This window comes from Eumetopias jubatus, unplaced genomic scaffold (genome assembly GCF_037043125.1).
Source record: "Eumetopias jubatus isolate StellerSeaLion01/CBP00866 unplaced genomic scaffold, mEumJub1_p1.0 scaffold_16, whole genome shotgun sequence".
In the NCBI taxonomy this organism is placed as follows: domain Eukaryota; kingdom Metazoa; phylum Chordata; class Mammalia; order Carnivora; family Otariidae; genus Eumetopias; species Eumetopias jubatus.
In genome coordinates this window covers 78,615,307-78,631,783 of record NW_028274822.1, presented here as the reverse complement: position 1 = coordinate 78,631,783, position 16,477 = coordinate 78,615,307, and the positions used below count along the sequence as shown (strand labels likewise).

Genomic DNA, 16,477 nt, shown 5'->3' with positions numbered 1-16,477 from the left:
CTTAGAACAGGGTCCAGCGTACAGCAAGCCTTACGTAATTGAGAACTCAAAATTGAGTATATAAAAGTGTCAGTCTGCTAAATGTTTAAGGATGATCACCTCATGTGGTCCTCATGGACACAGCCACGAGGTAGCTACTATTATGTCCATTTTACAGGTGGGAAGACTGACGGGCTCACAGATGCCCAGGGAATAACGTTACTGCTCCCAGAGGACGCTGAAGGCAAGCTCCCAGGTCTGGTTGTAAGCGGGGGGGAATTGCAGCCCAAGGCCACCTGCCTTCAAATCCACTGGGCTCCCATCCCTCTTCTCTCCTTCGGCAGGTCCCCAAGCGGGGGGCAGGACGCAGCAGGCTCAGGGGAAGGTATTACTGGGGTGACCCAGAGCCCTGGCAGGCGGAGGGTTATTAATAGCCTAGCCGGTCTTTGCACCGGGCTTGGGGAGGCGGGCGGGGGAGGGAGCGGCGGGAGGGGGCGGAGCTGAGCCCAGCCCGGGAGGAGAGTGTCCGGACTGGCTGGCTGGACTTGGCCGCCAAGGCCCCTCCCCGGCCCCTGGGAGCCCAGCTGTTCCCTCAGCGGATTCTCAGGGACTGGTTCATCACCTCCGAATACTCCTGTGACAGGAGGCACTGGCAAAGCCCGCCCCCAGCCCCAAGCAGCAATAAATAGAAGGCTCTCAGCCCAGGAGAAGCAAGGAGAAGTTTCTAGGCCCACGTCCCTGGGTTTATTAAGCTCCTGACGCTCCTCCATGAGACATCTCAGCGGCTCTGGCTGAGAGTCTGGACAGCCTGGGAGGACAGTGACTGGCTGATCTGCGGTGAGGCAGTGCGGAGAGGGGCCCTCTGGAATTCCGCTGGGCCGGCTGGTGGTCGCCTTTGGAGTGTCTTTGGGGGCTGGGACCCCAGCCAGGTACCCCCTCTGTCCTTGGCAGTGGATGGTTCAGCGTTTTCTGAAGCTGAAGAATAAGCTCCGAGGGCCAGCCCCCCCCCTCCACATCACCTTGCTGTGTGACCTTGGGCAGGTGGCTCCCTCTCTCTGAGCCTCCTTTGCCCCTCCAGCTCAGCAGCCATGGCTGATGGTCAGATGCCCTTCTCCTGCCACTACCCAAGCCGCCTGCGCCGGGACCCCTTCCGGGACTCGTCCCTCCCCTCACGCCTGCTGGATGATGACTTTGGCATGGACCCCTTCCCCGACGACCTGACGGCCTCATGGCGCAACTGGGCCCTGCCTCGATTCTCCCCGGGGTGGCCTGGCACCCTGAGGTCAGGCATGGTGCCTCGGGGGCCGACAGCTGCAGCCAGGTTTGGGGTACCTGGGGAGGGCATGAGTCCCCCACCCTTCCCCGGGGAGCCCTGGAAAGTGTGCGTCAACGTGCACAGCTTTAAGCCAGAGGAGCTGCTGGTGAAGACAAAGGACGGATACGTGGAGGTGTCTGGTGAGTGAGGGGCAGGAGTGAGAGAGAACCCAGGAGAGGGTTGTAGGCTTCAGCCCCGGGAATAGTCAGGAGAACGTCGCTTCCCTTAGACGGTGAGCTGTGACAGCAGCGAGTGACACAGGTGACTTCAGGGCTCAGGAATGCAGCCTAGAGAGCCCACAGAAGTTATCTTTCTGGAAAAGTGCTCCTGTCCTGGCTTCCAGGAGACACCTCAACCCGACCCAGCTGGGGGGCCCTTTGGGGGCTGTATCAGTCAGAGTAGAGGATGGGAAATGGAAACCACGGCACAAGATTTGACAGAAAAAAATTTTGTGTAAAGAATAAGTTCGGCAGACATAGAAGAAATACAAAGACAAGAGAAGGGACTCTCGGCGCCCCAGGGGCACAGTGCAGTCTAGAAGCGTGTGCCATGACAGAGCTAATAATCAGCACAGGTTTCAAGAAGAACACCTCCCCTTGTCCCAGATAAGGAACTGAGGCATGATAGTCACTATAACGATTCTAATTGGTGACCTTGACTGAGCGCTTACTCTCTGCTGGGCACCACACTACACGCTTTACCAGTAGTATCTCAGTTAAAACAACTAGAACAGGTGGGGCCTGTTTGTCTCCTCTTTTTACAGATGAGGAAACAGAGGCACAGAAAGCTTAAAGTGACTTGCCCACGGCTGCCTGGATTCAAACCCAGGCTGTCCTGGGAGCTGGGAGGCCAGAAGCGATTTGAAGGTTTATTGAGCACCTACTGGGTACCAAGAACTGGGCTAAGACTCTTATATTCCTTCTACCAGATAATCCTCACTCACTCCAGCCCTGGGAAGCGGGGCCGTCTACTCCCATTTTACAGCTGAGGAGGTTGAGGCCCAAGCGGGACTTGTCCAAGGTCACGCCATGAGTCAGCAGCCAGCAGGAAGAGTCTGAGCCTGCCCAGGACTCCAGGCCCAGGGCTTGCGCCACCTCCCAGCCTGGGAGAAAGGAAGAGGAGACAGGAGGCTCAGTCCCCATTAAGCAGGGCAGCAGGCGAACGAACGGCTTCCTCTGTCTTCCGTCCCAATTAAGGCTGCATTAAAAGGAGTGTTTTTCTGGCAGGCTCCCAGCCAGAAAATCAGTAAAAGCCATTGCAAAGCCAGGCTGGGCAGAAACAAGCCTGGCAGGGCAGGGCGGCATGTAGGGGGAGTTTCAAAGCCTCGCAGGGCAGAATTATAAACATCAGAGGCTCTGGGGGGCCGGGAGGGGTGGGCCACAAGTCATGTTGGGGCCGTGGAGGTGTTCAGCCGGGCCTTCCTGGCTTGGCTGCGGTTGAACCTGGTTCTGCCACAGACCAGCAGGGTGTGCAAATTGTTTATGTTCTCTGTGCGTTGTTTCCTTATCTGGAAATGGGGGTTCCAGTGGCTACGCAGCATGAGGATCGCTGTATTACATGGGCCGATGCGTGTCCAGCGCGGACCTGCTGCCTGGAACATGAGGAATCAGTATTCTTATGGCTGTGATGGTGCTGTGATTAAAATGCTGGGCACAGAGCAAGGGCCCAGGAGACCATAAATGGTAGATGCTCTTTGAGACCTGGGGTCCAGTCCCGACCCTGCCAGATGGATAAGGACAAGAAAGCTTCCCACCGCTCGGAGCCTCAGTACCCTTATCGGCAGAATGGGTTGTGTAATAATATCGGCCCTGCAAGTCTGTAGGAAAGATTAAAAATACATGCAGACAATATATGATAATAAATGCAGAGAGTCTGTAAAATGGGGCGATTAACAGTGTCTGTCCGGCACTCTGTGAATAAGGGGATTATTACCAACACCTCTCCCATCTTTGTTTTAATTGGGATTCCGGAATCTTCCACCCCAGGTTGGAGGGTTTCCCACGCCCTGTGGCCCCTCCGGGAGACCTCTGGAGAATGTTTCCTTCATTCTCCTTTCTAGGTGCTTCTTACTAACTGGGCTGTGGCAACTCCAGGCTGAGATCCCAGATAAGTACCTTACTAATCCAGAGGCTCTGCATGAGGCTTTGAGCAAGTCATGGAGCCTCAGTTTCCATATTTGTAAAATGGGGTTGTTGGGTGCTTACGTAAGGCAGACAAAGCCTTTTAAAGTTGTAAAAATGCCTCCCAGGTGTGCACTTAGCAACCTCAGCTTGACAGAATCCAAATCCCCTGAGAGTACGTACAGAGACTTTCAGAAAATGGATTTAAGAAATCAGATTGATATTGGGGCTCCATTTAAAATCAGATCCAGGCTTTTCTCCTGTTATCACATAATGACAGACCTATTCTTCCTCAAGCACCTGGTGCAGGGCACTGTGCTCAATGCCTATGTATGTTGGCTCCCTGGTTCCTCACATAGACTCTCAAGGAAATACGGGTAGGTTTGTGATACCCACTTTACAAGTGAGGAAGTTGAGGCTCAGAGAGAGTAACTCACCTGAGATCCGCTGTCCTCCGTGGCACATGTCTGCAATTCAAAGCCAAGCCTGCTTAGATGGTTCCAAGTCAGGATGGCTGGATTTTCTTCTGATTATACGGCCTTGGGCAAATCCTGCCACCTCTTGGGCCTCAGTTTTACTTAGGAGGAGTTGAACTCAATCAGTATGTATTTGCCAAATGGTACATTTTAAGATATCAGTAGGTATCTAAGAAATGCGGGATAGGTGGCCCAGATTTTTAAAGATGTGCCAGAGGAAACAAAATTATAAACAGGTCTCGTCACTGCAGGACTTATGAGAGCTTTGAATTTGCTTAGGTAGTTTGTGGATCTCTGGAGGCGGCAGCCCTGTCTTATCTGACCACATCTGAGTGTCTAGTTCCAGGGAAGTATTTGGAAAATGCTAGACTAGATGCTTTCCATGATGCCTTATCCACCCCTACTCCTACCCTGTGGCCACCAGCCAAGAAATGTTCTCCTCATGGGCCACAGGGCCAGGACCTGGCCAAGAAGGAACTGGAAAATCCAGAAGCCTTATTCCCACCCCTTCTCCTTAATCCCAGGGCCTCTGCCTCCCCTGGAAACAGCACCTTCTTTCTTTAGCTGGGCCAATGGCTTTCCCCGAAGTGCTGATGCCTGCTTCTTGGCACCTACATTTTTCTGAGGCATGTTGAAAAAATAGTAGCTGTGAGGGGGCCTCTGGCTTGCCCTGGCCTCCGGATGAGTTCTTTTTTTTTTAAAAAAAAAGAAGCATAATTACTTTTTTTCTGTTTACAAAAATAAAATATTTCCACGGTAGAAAATGTAGATGGGAAAGCAAAATCAGAAATTAAAAACCATCATAATCCTTAAGCTGCCCTAATAAATAAATATTCAAATTATATTTAAATTAAGCTTCAACATGAACCTCCAGTAGCAACATCCATTTTCAACCAGGCTTCTCTTTATGGAAATCTTGGGGTTGCGCCTGCTCAGAGATCCTCCCCTCCCTAACCCCAACACCCTATTTTCAGGGTGTGGACAGGCAAGCTTAGCCTTTCAGGAGCAGTCCTTTCCCAGACATCAAAATAAGCCACAAACCTTCGCCCTCACACAACATTTTTACAACTTACAAAGCAATCCTGTGACTCATCCTCATTTGCTCAGCAACCCAATAATTAGGAAGGTGTTGCCATCCCCATTTTAGAGAAGAGTAAACTGAGGCTCAGGGAAGAGTGGGGTTGTGCTAAGAAGTATTAGAGCAGGGACTGAAAGTCCAAAACCTACATCCCTTTGCTCCAGCATTTCCAAGCTGTGTGACCCTGGGCGTATCACGTAACCTCTCCGAACTTCCCTTCCCCATCTACAAAATTGTAATAATGAAAGTCCCCGTTTCTAAGGTTGTCGTGAATATTAAAGAAGTAGCTATAGCCAGGGGCTGGGAGGGTGGCTGACACCAAGTAAGCACTATGTAAGAGTCTGTTATTGCTATTCTTTTGATCATCATCATTGTTTATTATTCTCAGGACACCAAGTGTGCAAAAGGGCTGAGTCAGAGGCACTGGCCGGTCCCCAGGGGAAGCAGGCCTCCGGAGGCCTGGGCTCTGGGGAGGGTTTCAGGGAACAGACAGTGTTCCCCTGGCCACAGGCCTGGGTTAGGGATGGACAGTTGGTACTCGTGGACTTGGCAGGTCCAAATCTACTCTCCCAGCACCTTCAGAGCATAGCGTGTTCTGGGTAACCAGACACTCCCGTTTAAAAACTAATTCCTATCCGGTACCCCTTTCCGCCCCGCTTGTGAGTGAATAAACGGATGCAGCCTTTCCTAAGGGCCATTTAGCAATACAGATCAAGCCTCAGAAATCCTAGAACTTAGAATTTATCCCAAAGAAGTCATCAGGCTGGATGTGAAGATCCAGCTGTAAGGATGTTCGGTGCAATGTGGCGCAATGAGGTTCTTTCTAAGGTCACATACCTGTCTCAGTGCCCAAAAGCCAGGGAGTGGCTAAATGAACTTATGTTTCCCTACAGTGGAATGTTGTGCAACCATTAAAAAGTCACGTGGTGGAAGAATATTTGGTGTAACATGGAAAAATAATTATCATGTGTTAGCAAGAGATAGCAGTTTTGAGCGTAACATAAAATGTGATCCCATTTGCTAAAATACATGATATACATCTATACTATGTAACATTTATGCGTGCCTAAGTAACATAGAAAGAAAAGTCTGGAACTTACACAGAAATGTGGTTTCGTTGGGGGGGTTTCAATCATTTATTTATTTTCTACATTTTGTAGGATACCCTTGTATTATCTTACAATCAAAACAAAGTCATTAATAAAGAAAGTATGAATAATAAAAAAAGCAATTAATAAGGTAATCACCTATAAATTGTCAGTTTTTTAAGAACCGGGGCTGCAAAAAAAATCCCACAGGGTTGTTTACAGTCTGGATTCCAAAGCTTCTCAGAAGGGTGTCCCTGTGCACATGAGGGTTCTTGGCCGGGAAATGTGGCCCCACAGATGAGGAACAAATAAAGATAGGACCTAGAAGGCTCCACTGGGCACTAATCTGGTTTGTGTAAAGAGAAATTAGAGAGGCGCCTGGGTGGCTCAGTCGTTAAGCATCTGCCTTCGGCTCAGGTCATGATCCCGGGGTCCTGGGATGGAGCCCCGCGTCAGGCTCCCTGCTCAGCGGGGAGTCTGCTTCTCCCTCTGCCCCTGCCCCCAGCTTGTGCTTACTCCATATCAAATAAATAAACAAAATCTTAAAAAAGAGACAGAGAGAGAAATTAGAGGCTTTCCCCATTAAAAAAAAAAAAAAAGAGTGAAGAGTGGCCAGGAGGCTCAGAAGTTGTTATATAAATTGCAAGGTGATAGCCAGTTTGGGCTCAAACCTTCATGTAATCTTATGTTTTTCCTTCCTGAGGAAGAAGAACTGCCCTCCCCGGCTACCCTGTGGAAGGCGGGGCAGGTGGAATGTCCAATCTGTGATGTCTGATGTGTCATTTCTTAAGGAGACCTCCCCCGCTTTGGAGACTCTGGGTGTTTCTGTTTTGTTTTGTTTTTAAGCAGATTGAAGCATTATTTCCAGGCAATTCATCCCTTCTGGGTACAGATAATGTGGCTCAAAGAGCTGATTGCAAGCTGGAACAGGAAGAGGGGCGTGAGACCCCAGCACTTGGCGTAGATTCAGGGAGAGCTGGTTCAGAGCCCAGGCCTGCCGTGCACCTGCTGGGTGACTGTGGACCCATCACTGGGCCTCAGTTCCCGCTCATCACCAAGGGGGAAGGAAGCCCACCTTCACAGCCAGGAAAGGCTCTGTGCGTTGTAAAGCCCACTGGGTGGCAAGCCAGCCCTCAGCATGTGACCTCACTTCTTTCCTGCCACCCCTCCTGGGATGCTAGCCTCCGGGTTTGACTGGCTGGTTAGGGGGAAGGGCTGAGGTTGCTCAGACAACTCGTGTCTCCAGACTGAGCTCCGGAGCCAAAGGGTGGGGCAGGGGCAGGGGCTGGGGCAGGATTCAAACCCAAGCCCAAGTCCTGACCGAAGTCCAGGGGCATAGATGCTTACGTGTGGCATTCCGCTCCCTTCTAGGCAAACATGAAGAGAAGCAGCAAGAAGGTGGCATCGTTTCCAAGAACTTCACAAAGAAAATCCAGTAAGTCACCTGGCGGTGTGGGTTCCGGGGTGGGGGCAGAGCAGCAGGTAGTGTCTGGGACCCGAGATCTGGTGTGACTCCCTCTTGGGCATCTCTCTTTCAAGACAAGCCCCAGGGCGGGGAATTGAACCCTCACCCCTCACACCTAAAGGGGAGAAGGTGTCACAGGAAACCTGTGATTCCGTGAAAATCGGGGCACTCTCCGACCCATGTGGTATGTCTGGGGAGGATCTCCATCACCATCAAGAGGGGCCCTCCCCTGATGCCCAAATGCCCAGTAGAATCTTGCAAACGTTGCTTGCTCTAAGTGTCCTACCACCACCGAGAGAACATGCCGCCTTCCCTAGAGCATGAAGCTGGAAGGTGTCCCGACATTGCTGTTTCCTCCCGGGAGGGCTTTGGAGGCTGAGACTTTGGGACACGTGAAGGGCAGGTTTTGCTGAGGGGTGTGGGAAGGGCTGAGCCTGGGGGAGTCATGCCAGCACCAGGAAGACCACCAGGCCGGGCCAATGAATCAAAGCCAGCCGTAGGGAGGGAGCCTACGGTTCCAATGGGGGACACCTCTTCCCAGACACACCCTCTACCCAGCAGCACTCTGCCACGTACACTTCTGGCCCCAAAGTCTTGTCCCAGTCAGTGCATTTAATCTTTGCAGCGGGCACAAGAGACATTACCCTCCTTGTATGATGGGGAAACTTGAGTTCCCAGAGGTGAAGAGACCTGCCCAGAGTCCTTACGATTTGAATTTAGAACAGCCCCAAACCGATCCCTGAACCCTGAGTGCCGCGCTCATGCCTGGAGCAAGGGATGCCCTGTCCTCACCCGTAAAAGGGATCGGGTGGGTGTTGATTCCAGAGTCACCAACTGAAAATGAAATGGAATCATGGCACAGGCACCAGCACACAGTAGGTCCCCAGAAGTGGCAGTTTGTTGTGACTATTATTGGTGGTGGTGCTGTGTCTTTACTCCACGCCTAGCCCTGGCAGAAAGGCCCCAGGGCTGGAAGAGAGTGTGCTGGCTGCATTCTGAGGCTTCTTTCAGCTTTGGGATTCGGCAAGCCTGTCTCTCCTGCCATGTGCTCAGTCCTGACCCGCCCAGTGCCTCTGGAGTTCTTAGAAGCCCATGGACGCTTCCTGATAAGGCAAATGGCTGTTTTTCTTCACGCTCACTGGCTTGCCTGCCATTCCCCAAGACCCACACCTCTCCCTGGTATAGCAGCCACATGAAACGCTGCTCAGAGGGAGAGGGGAAAGGAAAGGGGCGGGGGGAGAGTGCAGGAGGAGCTGATGTTTCTTGGAAGAGACTCAAATAAGGTCTCAGGATGGAGTCACAGGCAGGGCAACGCTGGGGAAGGGACTGAGCTGGAAAGAAGTCAGGGGGCTAATCATCTTTATAAAACGTGGATTTCCCCATCTCCGAGGCCTCCGAGAAACAGCTTGCTGGGGTGACTTGACCAGACAGAAATGCCTAAAGCTGCTCAAGGCACAGCTGGGGTCCAGCAGCTGAGCAGAGCTACTTGTTACAATATTGGACTAGCCATTGTCCTGAGCCCCGCAAGTGCCCTCCCTAGCCAGCCTGGCCACCCTGACCCTATCCCCAGGACCCTCCGAGCTTCCCCACATCCCAGCAACAAGGGGCCCCCAGCATCCTCCTCCAACGCTATGGCACGTATCCATCCATTTTGGTGGGTCATTGTCCCGCTGGGCCAGTTGCTAAGTATTTTGAAACTCCTCTGGATGTAGGGAGCGCTGGTTCCATGATAAAGAAAGTGGATAACTTAGAAGAGCTCCCTGAACTGTTCTGAGCTTCTGTTCCCAGATTCCCTCATGGACAGAGCTGTGATGGGGGATGAGAGGAAGCGTGTAAAGCATTTAGCATGGGGTCCAGACTCAGTGTTCAGTCCGTGGGGATTAATATTATTAAAAAACTCTGCAAGGCTGGAGTCACATGAGAGCAGCTGGGACCTCCTGGGACCCCCTGGCTCTGCCCAGACTCTAGACACCAAGGATGGCCCTGGCCCACTCTCAGGAGACTCCATTGCCTCTCCCAGGAAAAGCTCCAGTCGTCAGAGGACAGGGAAGCTCCTTCAGCCAGACTGAGATCCTTGGAGATTTCCTCCCAGGCAGGACGCTACAGCCTTTGCCACGGCTAGGAAATTCTTCCCAACACATCCATCCCCATGTGAAAGGGACCATTTTGACTGGGTGAGGGGGAGCAGGAGAGGTCTTGGAATTTGCCGATCAGGTTGGGGGGCAGGGCAAGACTGTACATGGGATCTTTCCACACCCAACTCGGGTGGGAGGACAGGAAGCAGGGGACTCAGGAAATCATCAACGCAAGATGCTCAGAGTCAAAGCCAACTTTAGTTCCTTGCTCCCTCTCTTCCCAGATATCTGTTCTGCCATTATTGACATCTGCAGTGTGTCAACAGCCATGTGAAGAGGAGGTTAGGTTTAATATTACTTCACCTTTAAAAGAATCCTATGAAGTAGGCATTGTTAAGCCCATCTTCTGCACGAGAAATCTGAAGTTCAGAGGGATTTGGGAATCCCACAAAGGGCACACAGCTAGTAATGAGCCAGATCTGGGATTTGAACACAGGTCTCCCCACCTTCAAAGCCCATGGCCTTCCTTCCTGGTTAGGTGAGACCAGATTGCAGTCATTCACAGACCGTCAAATATTTTTGCCTTATGTGCTTACATGCCCATATTATTATTTGCTTAAGATTTCTTTTCTTTTTGATCAGGTCACTTTTGCAAAAGTTAAATTCCTACTAAAACGTTCACTGAAGAGGGCAATCCTAAAACAAATCAAGTGAAAGAAAAATGCGGTTGAATAGGTAGCACTGTCTGCCTAAGGGTCCAAGCCTTAGATCAGCTCTCTCTTTGTTAAAAACAAAATAGCAAGGGATAGAGGTTAAAGGTGTTAAAGTCATGTTAACACTTAGCTGAGACCTTCCTTTGGATGCAAATGGAAGGATTGAAAGAGAATAGAAGAGGAATAGTTTTCCTACAGCCAGTGACTACAGTAACAACGGAGAGGCTAACACTTACTGAGCACTTACTGTATGCCAGGCACTTGGGTAAGCCTTTTGCTTTCATTATCCCGTGTAATTCTCGCACTACCTTAAGAGGTAGAAACCAACCGTTAACCCACTTTTCCTATAAGGAGGTAGGTTCAGAGAGGCTAGCTCACTAGCCTGAGGTCACACAGTCAGGAAGAATCAGAATTCGAACTCAGGTCTGCCAGCCTGCAAAAGCCATGCTCTGGATTGCGGCGGCCCTGCCCCATTGCATCAGGTGTGCTATGGGTTAGCATGCAAATAGTTAAACAGAGTTGGCCCATCCCCAGTAGTGGGAGGGAGGTCCAGACTTTTGGCCTCCTCTGTGCTTCAGAAGTTTGACTTGGCCTCTGCCCAAGTTCCCTCTTTCTCTTCCCTACTTCCCAGCAGGTCCCTTGTTAATCTCTGTGGCTCTAATTTAGCAGGAGTCTCCCGGGTAGATGAGGCTCATGTGGTTACATGTTGCTACTCACAGCAAAAACTCCCCACCCCCTTCAGGAAGGATCCTGCCCTGGCCCGGAATGGGTCGGCCTCCTTGCCTGGTTCTTTCATCAAAACCTCTGCATTTCTAACAAGCAGGGCCATCCTGGACCAGTGGAAAGATCTATGCTGATCAACCCTCCTGGCTTCCTTTTTTTTTTCAAAAGTCTGGTGCCAGGGGAGGCAATAGAACATCATGATCAGCTGCTCTGAGTTTGGAGGCCAAGATTCCAATTCCATTCCCATCTGCTTCTTTCCAGCAGCGTGACCTTGGGCAAGTCACTTCATCTCTCTGGCCTCAATTTCCTTGTCTGTAAATGGGGACAGTAACAGAACTTGCCTGGTGGGATCATTGTCAACAACTAGAGGAGATGATACACAGGTGAACTACCTGGCACATGACTCAGAGGTCATAGTTTTCATAATCTTTATTAATAATGGCATCCCAATGAGGCCATGAACATGTTCTCACAATTCTGGTAATTAGTTGAAGGAACCATGTTCCAGATTGTCTCTTTCACCCAAAACAATCAAAAAATCATTAAAAAAAAAATAGCTTCAGAAATGGAACCAGAGTTGGATTCAGAAATCCCTTTGAGGTTCTCACTCACTGAGCCTGCCACTTGATTTCCCCAAGTCTCTGCTAAATGTTCTGTGCAATGGGCATATTAATTCCTACCTATGAACCACTCGGGCTCTTTATAAAGTTCTAGCCAGGTCATTTCCTATAAATGTGTTTTGGGAACAAAGCAGTTATGACCTGTTAAGAGATACATCAGCTGTGACCCAAATCAAGGCTCATTCTAAGCATCAGGAGGATGTCGCCAGGTGGTCAGCCTGTTCCATCCTTAATTCACCAGTAACGCTTTCTGTAGGAAAGCACTTGCAGCAGGCATATGGCTAATGAAAGTGTGTTACCTGCTGCGAGTTAACACCTTACCTGCATTTTATTTTTTTTCAGAGCAGATTTTATTGTTATGTTAATCACCATACATTACATCATTAGTTCTTGATGTAGGGTTCCATGATTCATTGTTTGTGCATAATACCCAGTGCTCCACGCAGAACGTGCCCTCTTTAATACCCATCACCAGGCTAACCCATCCCCCCACGCTCCTCCCCTCTAGAACCCTCAGTTTGTTTTTCAGAGTCCATCGTCTCTCATGGTTCGTCTCCCCCTCCGACTTACTCCCCTTCATTCTTCCCCTCCTGCTATCTTCTTCTTTTTCTTTTTTCTTTTCTTTTTTTTTTTTAAGATTTTATTTTGATATCTGACAGAGAGAGACACGGTGAGAGAGGGAACACAAGCAGGGGGAGTGGGAGAGGGAGAAGCAGGCTTCCCACAGAGCAGGGAGCCCGATGTGGGGCTCGATCCCAGGACCCTGGGATCATGACCTGAGCCGAAGGCAGACGCTTAACGACTGAGCCACCCTCTTTTTTCTTAACATATGTTGCATTATTTGTTTCAGAAGTACAGATCTGTGATTCAGCAGTCTTGCACAATTCACGGTGCTCACCATAGCACATACCCTCCCCAATGTCTATCACCCAGCCACCCCATCCCTCCCACCACCCCCACCACTCCAGCAACACTCAGTTTGTTTCCTGAGATTAAGAATTCCTCATATCAGTGAGGTCATATGATATATGTCTTTCTCTGATTGACTTATTTCACTCAGCATAACACCCTCCAGTTCCATCCTCGTTGTTGCAAATGGCAAGATCTCATTCCTTTTGATGGCTGCATAATATTCCATTGTGTATATATACCACATCTTCTTTATCCATTCATCTGTCGATGGGCATCTTGGCTCTTTCCACAGTTAGGCTATTGTGGACATTGCTGCTATAAACATTGGGGTGCACGTACCCCTTCGGATCCCTACATTTGTATCTTTGTGGTAAATACCCAGTAGTGCAATTGCTGGATCATATCTTACCTGCATTTTATAACGGGATGGTAGTGGGGGCCATTTCTGCCACAGCAGCCAGTCCAATGTGGGCGGAGACCTCAACCAAAGGCCAAACATCTGGGCCACAGTGATCTTGTAAGTTAACTGTTGGAACACCATGTTACCATTTGCAAAGTGTGTTCAGACTCTGTCTGGCTTCAAATACTATACAAGTTTCATTGCTGTCTCCATTTGCAGATGAGGGCATAAACTCGGAGCAACTGAGTGACCTTCCCAAGATTGCCCAGCTAGAGAAGGCCAGAGCCGGGCTTCAAACCCAGCCTCTATGCCCTCAGAGCCTAAATTCGTATCAAAGCTATTTTCTTCCAGATGCACAGAAGTTTGTTTAAGCTATGTGAAACATAGTACCTGAATAGTATCTTGTGCTTCCCCTAGGCTTCCCGCAGAGGTGGATCCTGTGACAGTCTTTGCCTCGCTTTCCCCAGAGGGTCTGCTGATCATCGAAGCTCCCCAGGTCCCCCCTTACTCACCATTTGGAGAGAGCAATTTCAGCAATGAGCTTCCCCAAGACAGCCAGGAAGTCACCTGTTCCTGAGACTCCAGTCTTGGCCCATCTTTTCCCCTCCCCAACCCCAGGGCTTCTCTGATTCCTGAGTACACGACTTTAGCTGAATTCATAGATTTAATGTGACTAAAATGTTGGGGGGGGCGGGGTGGCCTGACCACCGACTCCCTGGATAGGGTAGTAGTAGGTGTTTCCACAGGATGGCGCAATTGGCAGGCCATGCTCAGTTGCCTGAAGCCAAAATCCTGGGAGATTTTCTTTCTTTCCCTTTTCTCTCATAATGAAAATGTTGCCCATTCTGTAGTTGCACAACAGATAGGAGGGGACATGACATTTCACACTGTATCTTCCCTTGCAGCGAATGCAAGGGTTGCTTCTCTCTGGAGACCTCCTGGTCACCCAGATTCCTGTTCTGGGTTCCCACTTTCCATGCCTGCCCCATGGTTTGGTGGATGGAGCCCGTTAGCTCACGCTACTGTGTTTCCGCAGCGCTGGCCTGCAAAGAGGGATAGCTAGGTCTTACCCCCATATGGGATTTATCCAACAGCCACGTGAAAACAGTGCCTTCTGCTCTTCACCCAAGCGTTTATATAGCATGTTCCCAAGTCTGCACTCCCTGAGGACCCTGGAAGCCCATTCATTCTCTGCCTAAAGTACCCCCCCCTCCTTCTTGTGCCTCCTATGTCCAATTTGGGATTTTTACAGAGGGGGCTGTCTCCAAACAGCTCCACCAGGAACCAAGCAAAGGCCAGACAGACTGGTAGGTAGGCTAGTGGTGTTATGTATATGAGTGGGACTTGTGTGTCATTGTTATTTGAATTGTGCTGTTGTTTGGGGGGAAATAACAGTAAATAATAATAATAAAAGAGCTGATGTTCTTAGCCTTGTGTGCTTCTTTTGATGGGGAATGCTAAGTGCTAGACCATTGAGAGAGTTGATACCAATTAAGAATGCTTGTAGCTACAAATAATGATACACAACAAATAGTGGTTTAAATGACATAAATATCTATTGTCTAACTTTACAAGAAGTTTAGAGATGAGCGATTTCAGAGTTTTTTTTCAGTTTGTACGCCGCCAAGAGCCCAGAGATCTTTTTCCTCTGCCATCTCTGACAAGTCTACAAGATCTGTCCTCATGTTTGCAACATGGCTGCAGCAGCTCCAATCATCTCATCTTCATATATGTACAGGAAGAGAAGGCAGGGGTAAAAAAAAGTCTTCTCATCTGGCTTTCTCTTTTATCAATGAGCAAAATCTTTTCCAGAAGCTCTTAGAAGACTTCCCTTTTATCTCATTGACCAAACTGGGCCACATGCTCTATCCCTGGAGCCAATCCCATTTAACCCCCACGATACCCTAAGAAGTAGACATTCATTTTACAGTGAAGGATTGATGCTAAGTGGCTTTGGTGAGTCACAGGATAACAGCAGAACTTGAACCTGGATGTTTGCTTTTGGAAGAGTTCATGAGGGGCTTCTGGGCTGCAAAGGCAAGGGCATCTCTAAACCCCCAAATTGACAGCAGAAGTCAGTGACTATTTCCTGAACACTTACTTGCTGGGTCCTGTGCTAGAAGCCAAGGATATAGTGAACAATGAGCCACCATTTCTGCCCATAGGAGCTCACAGACCCATAACAGGAACAGGCAGATAAAGGCAGGCCTGTCCCTCACTTACCTCCTTACACATACAAGACACCACGCTAGGGTTTCATGTGTCTGCTCAGTTCCATTGCTCAGCAATTCTCTGAGGTATGTTCAACTCTCACCTCCACTTTATAGATAAGGAAACTGAGGCACAGAAGGGTTAAGGGCACTGCCCCAAATCACACACCTGGTAAGCAAGGGGCCCAGGAAATCTGACTCCAGACTTTCTATGAAATAGGAACTTGTTCTGCTTTTCTCTCAACAAAGAAAACGTAAGCGTGGCATCAGTGAGTCCATTCACCTTGTGGGAAGAAAAGAGAGATGGTATTTCAAGCTGGGGCTTTGCAGAGGGGTGGGGGTAGGGATGATGGCTTATCAGAAAGGGGGGGCGCTCCTTTCAGACTTGAAGATGGACAGGGTTCTAACACTTGAGTAAGTAGGGGGAGGGATGGGGAGGGGCCTCACAGGCAGAAGAGAACACAGGAGCCCAGATGAAAGGTATGTCCCTTTTAAAATCCTTTCATGGTTCCCCACCGTTGGAAGGATTGAGTACAAGCTTCTTTGTGAGACTTGCAAGGCATTATGGGATCTGTCGTCAGGCTGTCTCTCTCCACCCTACCTTAACCCCCTACCTTCACCCTCCAGCCCCACCCAGCTTCCCTCTGTTCCTCCAAACAGACAAGTCCTCTCTTGCTACCAGAACTTTAGACACACTGTTCTCTCTCTCCACGATTACTCTCTGACCCTCCTCACTGGCTCATTGTTTCGTGTTCCAGCTCAGATTCCCAGCAGGGTGGCCAGCGCCCCCTCTCACTTACCCTGTCCCCAAGCGGTACACCATGTAACAGCCTGGGCATCTGTGCAGCAGAAGAAATCATAACAATCATAAAAACCCAACTGACCTTGACTGCCCTGCTTTCAAGGGCGAGAGGAGGAATTGTTCAAGTCAAGGGGGAAAATCCCTACCCATTTGATGTTTGTTCAACAAAATATTTATGGGGCATCCACCAGGTGTGACGCATTGTGCTGGGTGTTGGATCCCGTGTCTTTACACTGGGAGGGTCAGCTGAGAGAGAGAGAGGAAAACAAAGCTATGATTTCCATGTTTGCCATTTCTGGGCTTAGGAATGGTGAGCCCCCAAGTGGGGAGAGTGGCGAGCCCATCCTCTGCGTCTTCTGGGCTAAGTGCAATGTTTGGTACATCAAATAATAAATATGCATTGAATGAATGAATGGTGAGTGTGGGTCACCCTGGAAAATTAGGCCAAAGGCACAATTTCAAACCCCAGAAACCTGGCTCCTTTCGGTTCTGAGCGCTTCC

At 49.7% G+C, this 16,477-nt stretch overlaps 1 protein-coding gene across 1 annotated transcript; it reads left to right on the top strand.

Annotated features, from left to right (window-relative positions):
• The first annotated feature begins 1,067 nt into the window (after positions 1-1,067).
• On the top strand, positions 1,068-13,541 carry HSPB8 (heat shock protein family B (small) member 8). Its single transcript, XM_028116646.2, has 3 exons — positions 1,068-1,434; positions 7,428-7,491; positions 13,382-13,541. The coding sequence occupies exons 1-3, from the start codon at positions 1,068-1,070 to the stop codon at positions 13,539-13,541; spliced, it is 591 nt and encodes a 196-aa protein (XP_027972447.1).
• Positions 13,542-16,477: the final 2,936 nt, after the last annotated feature.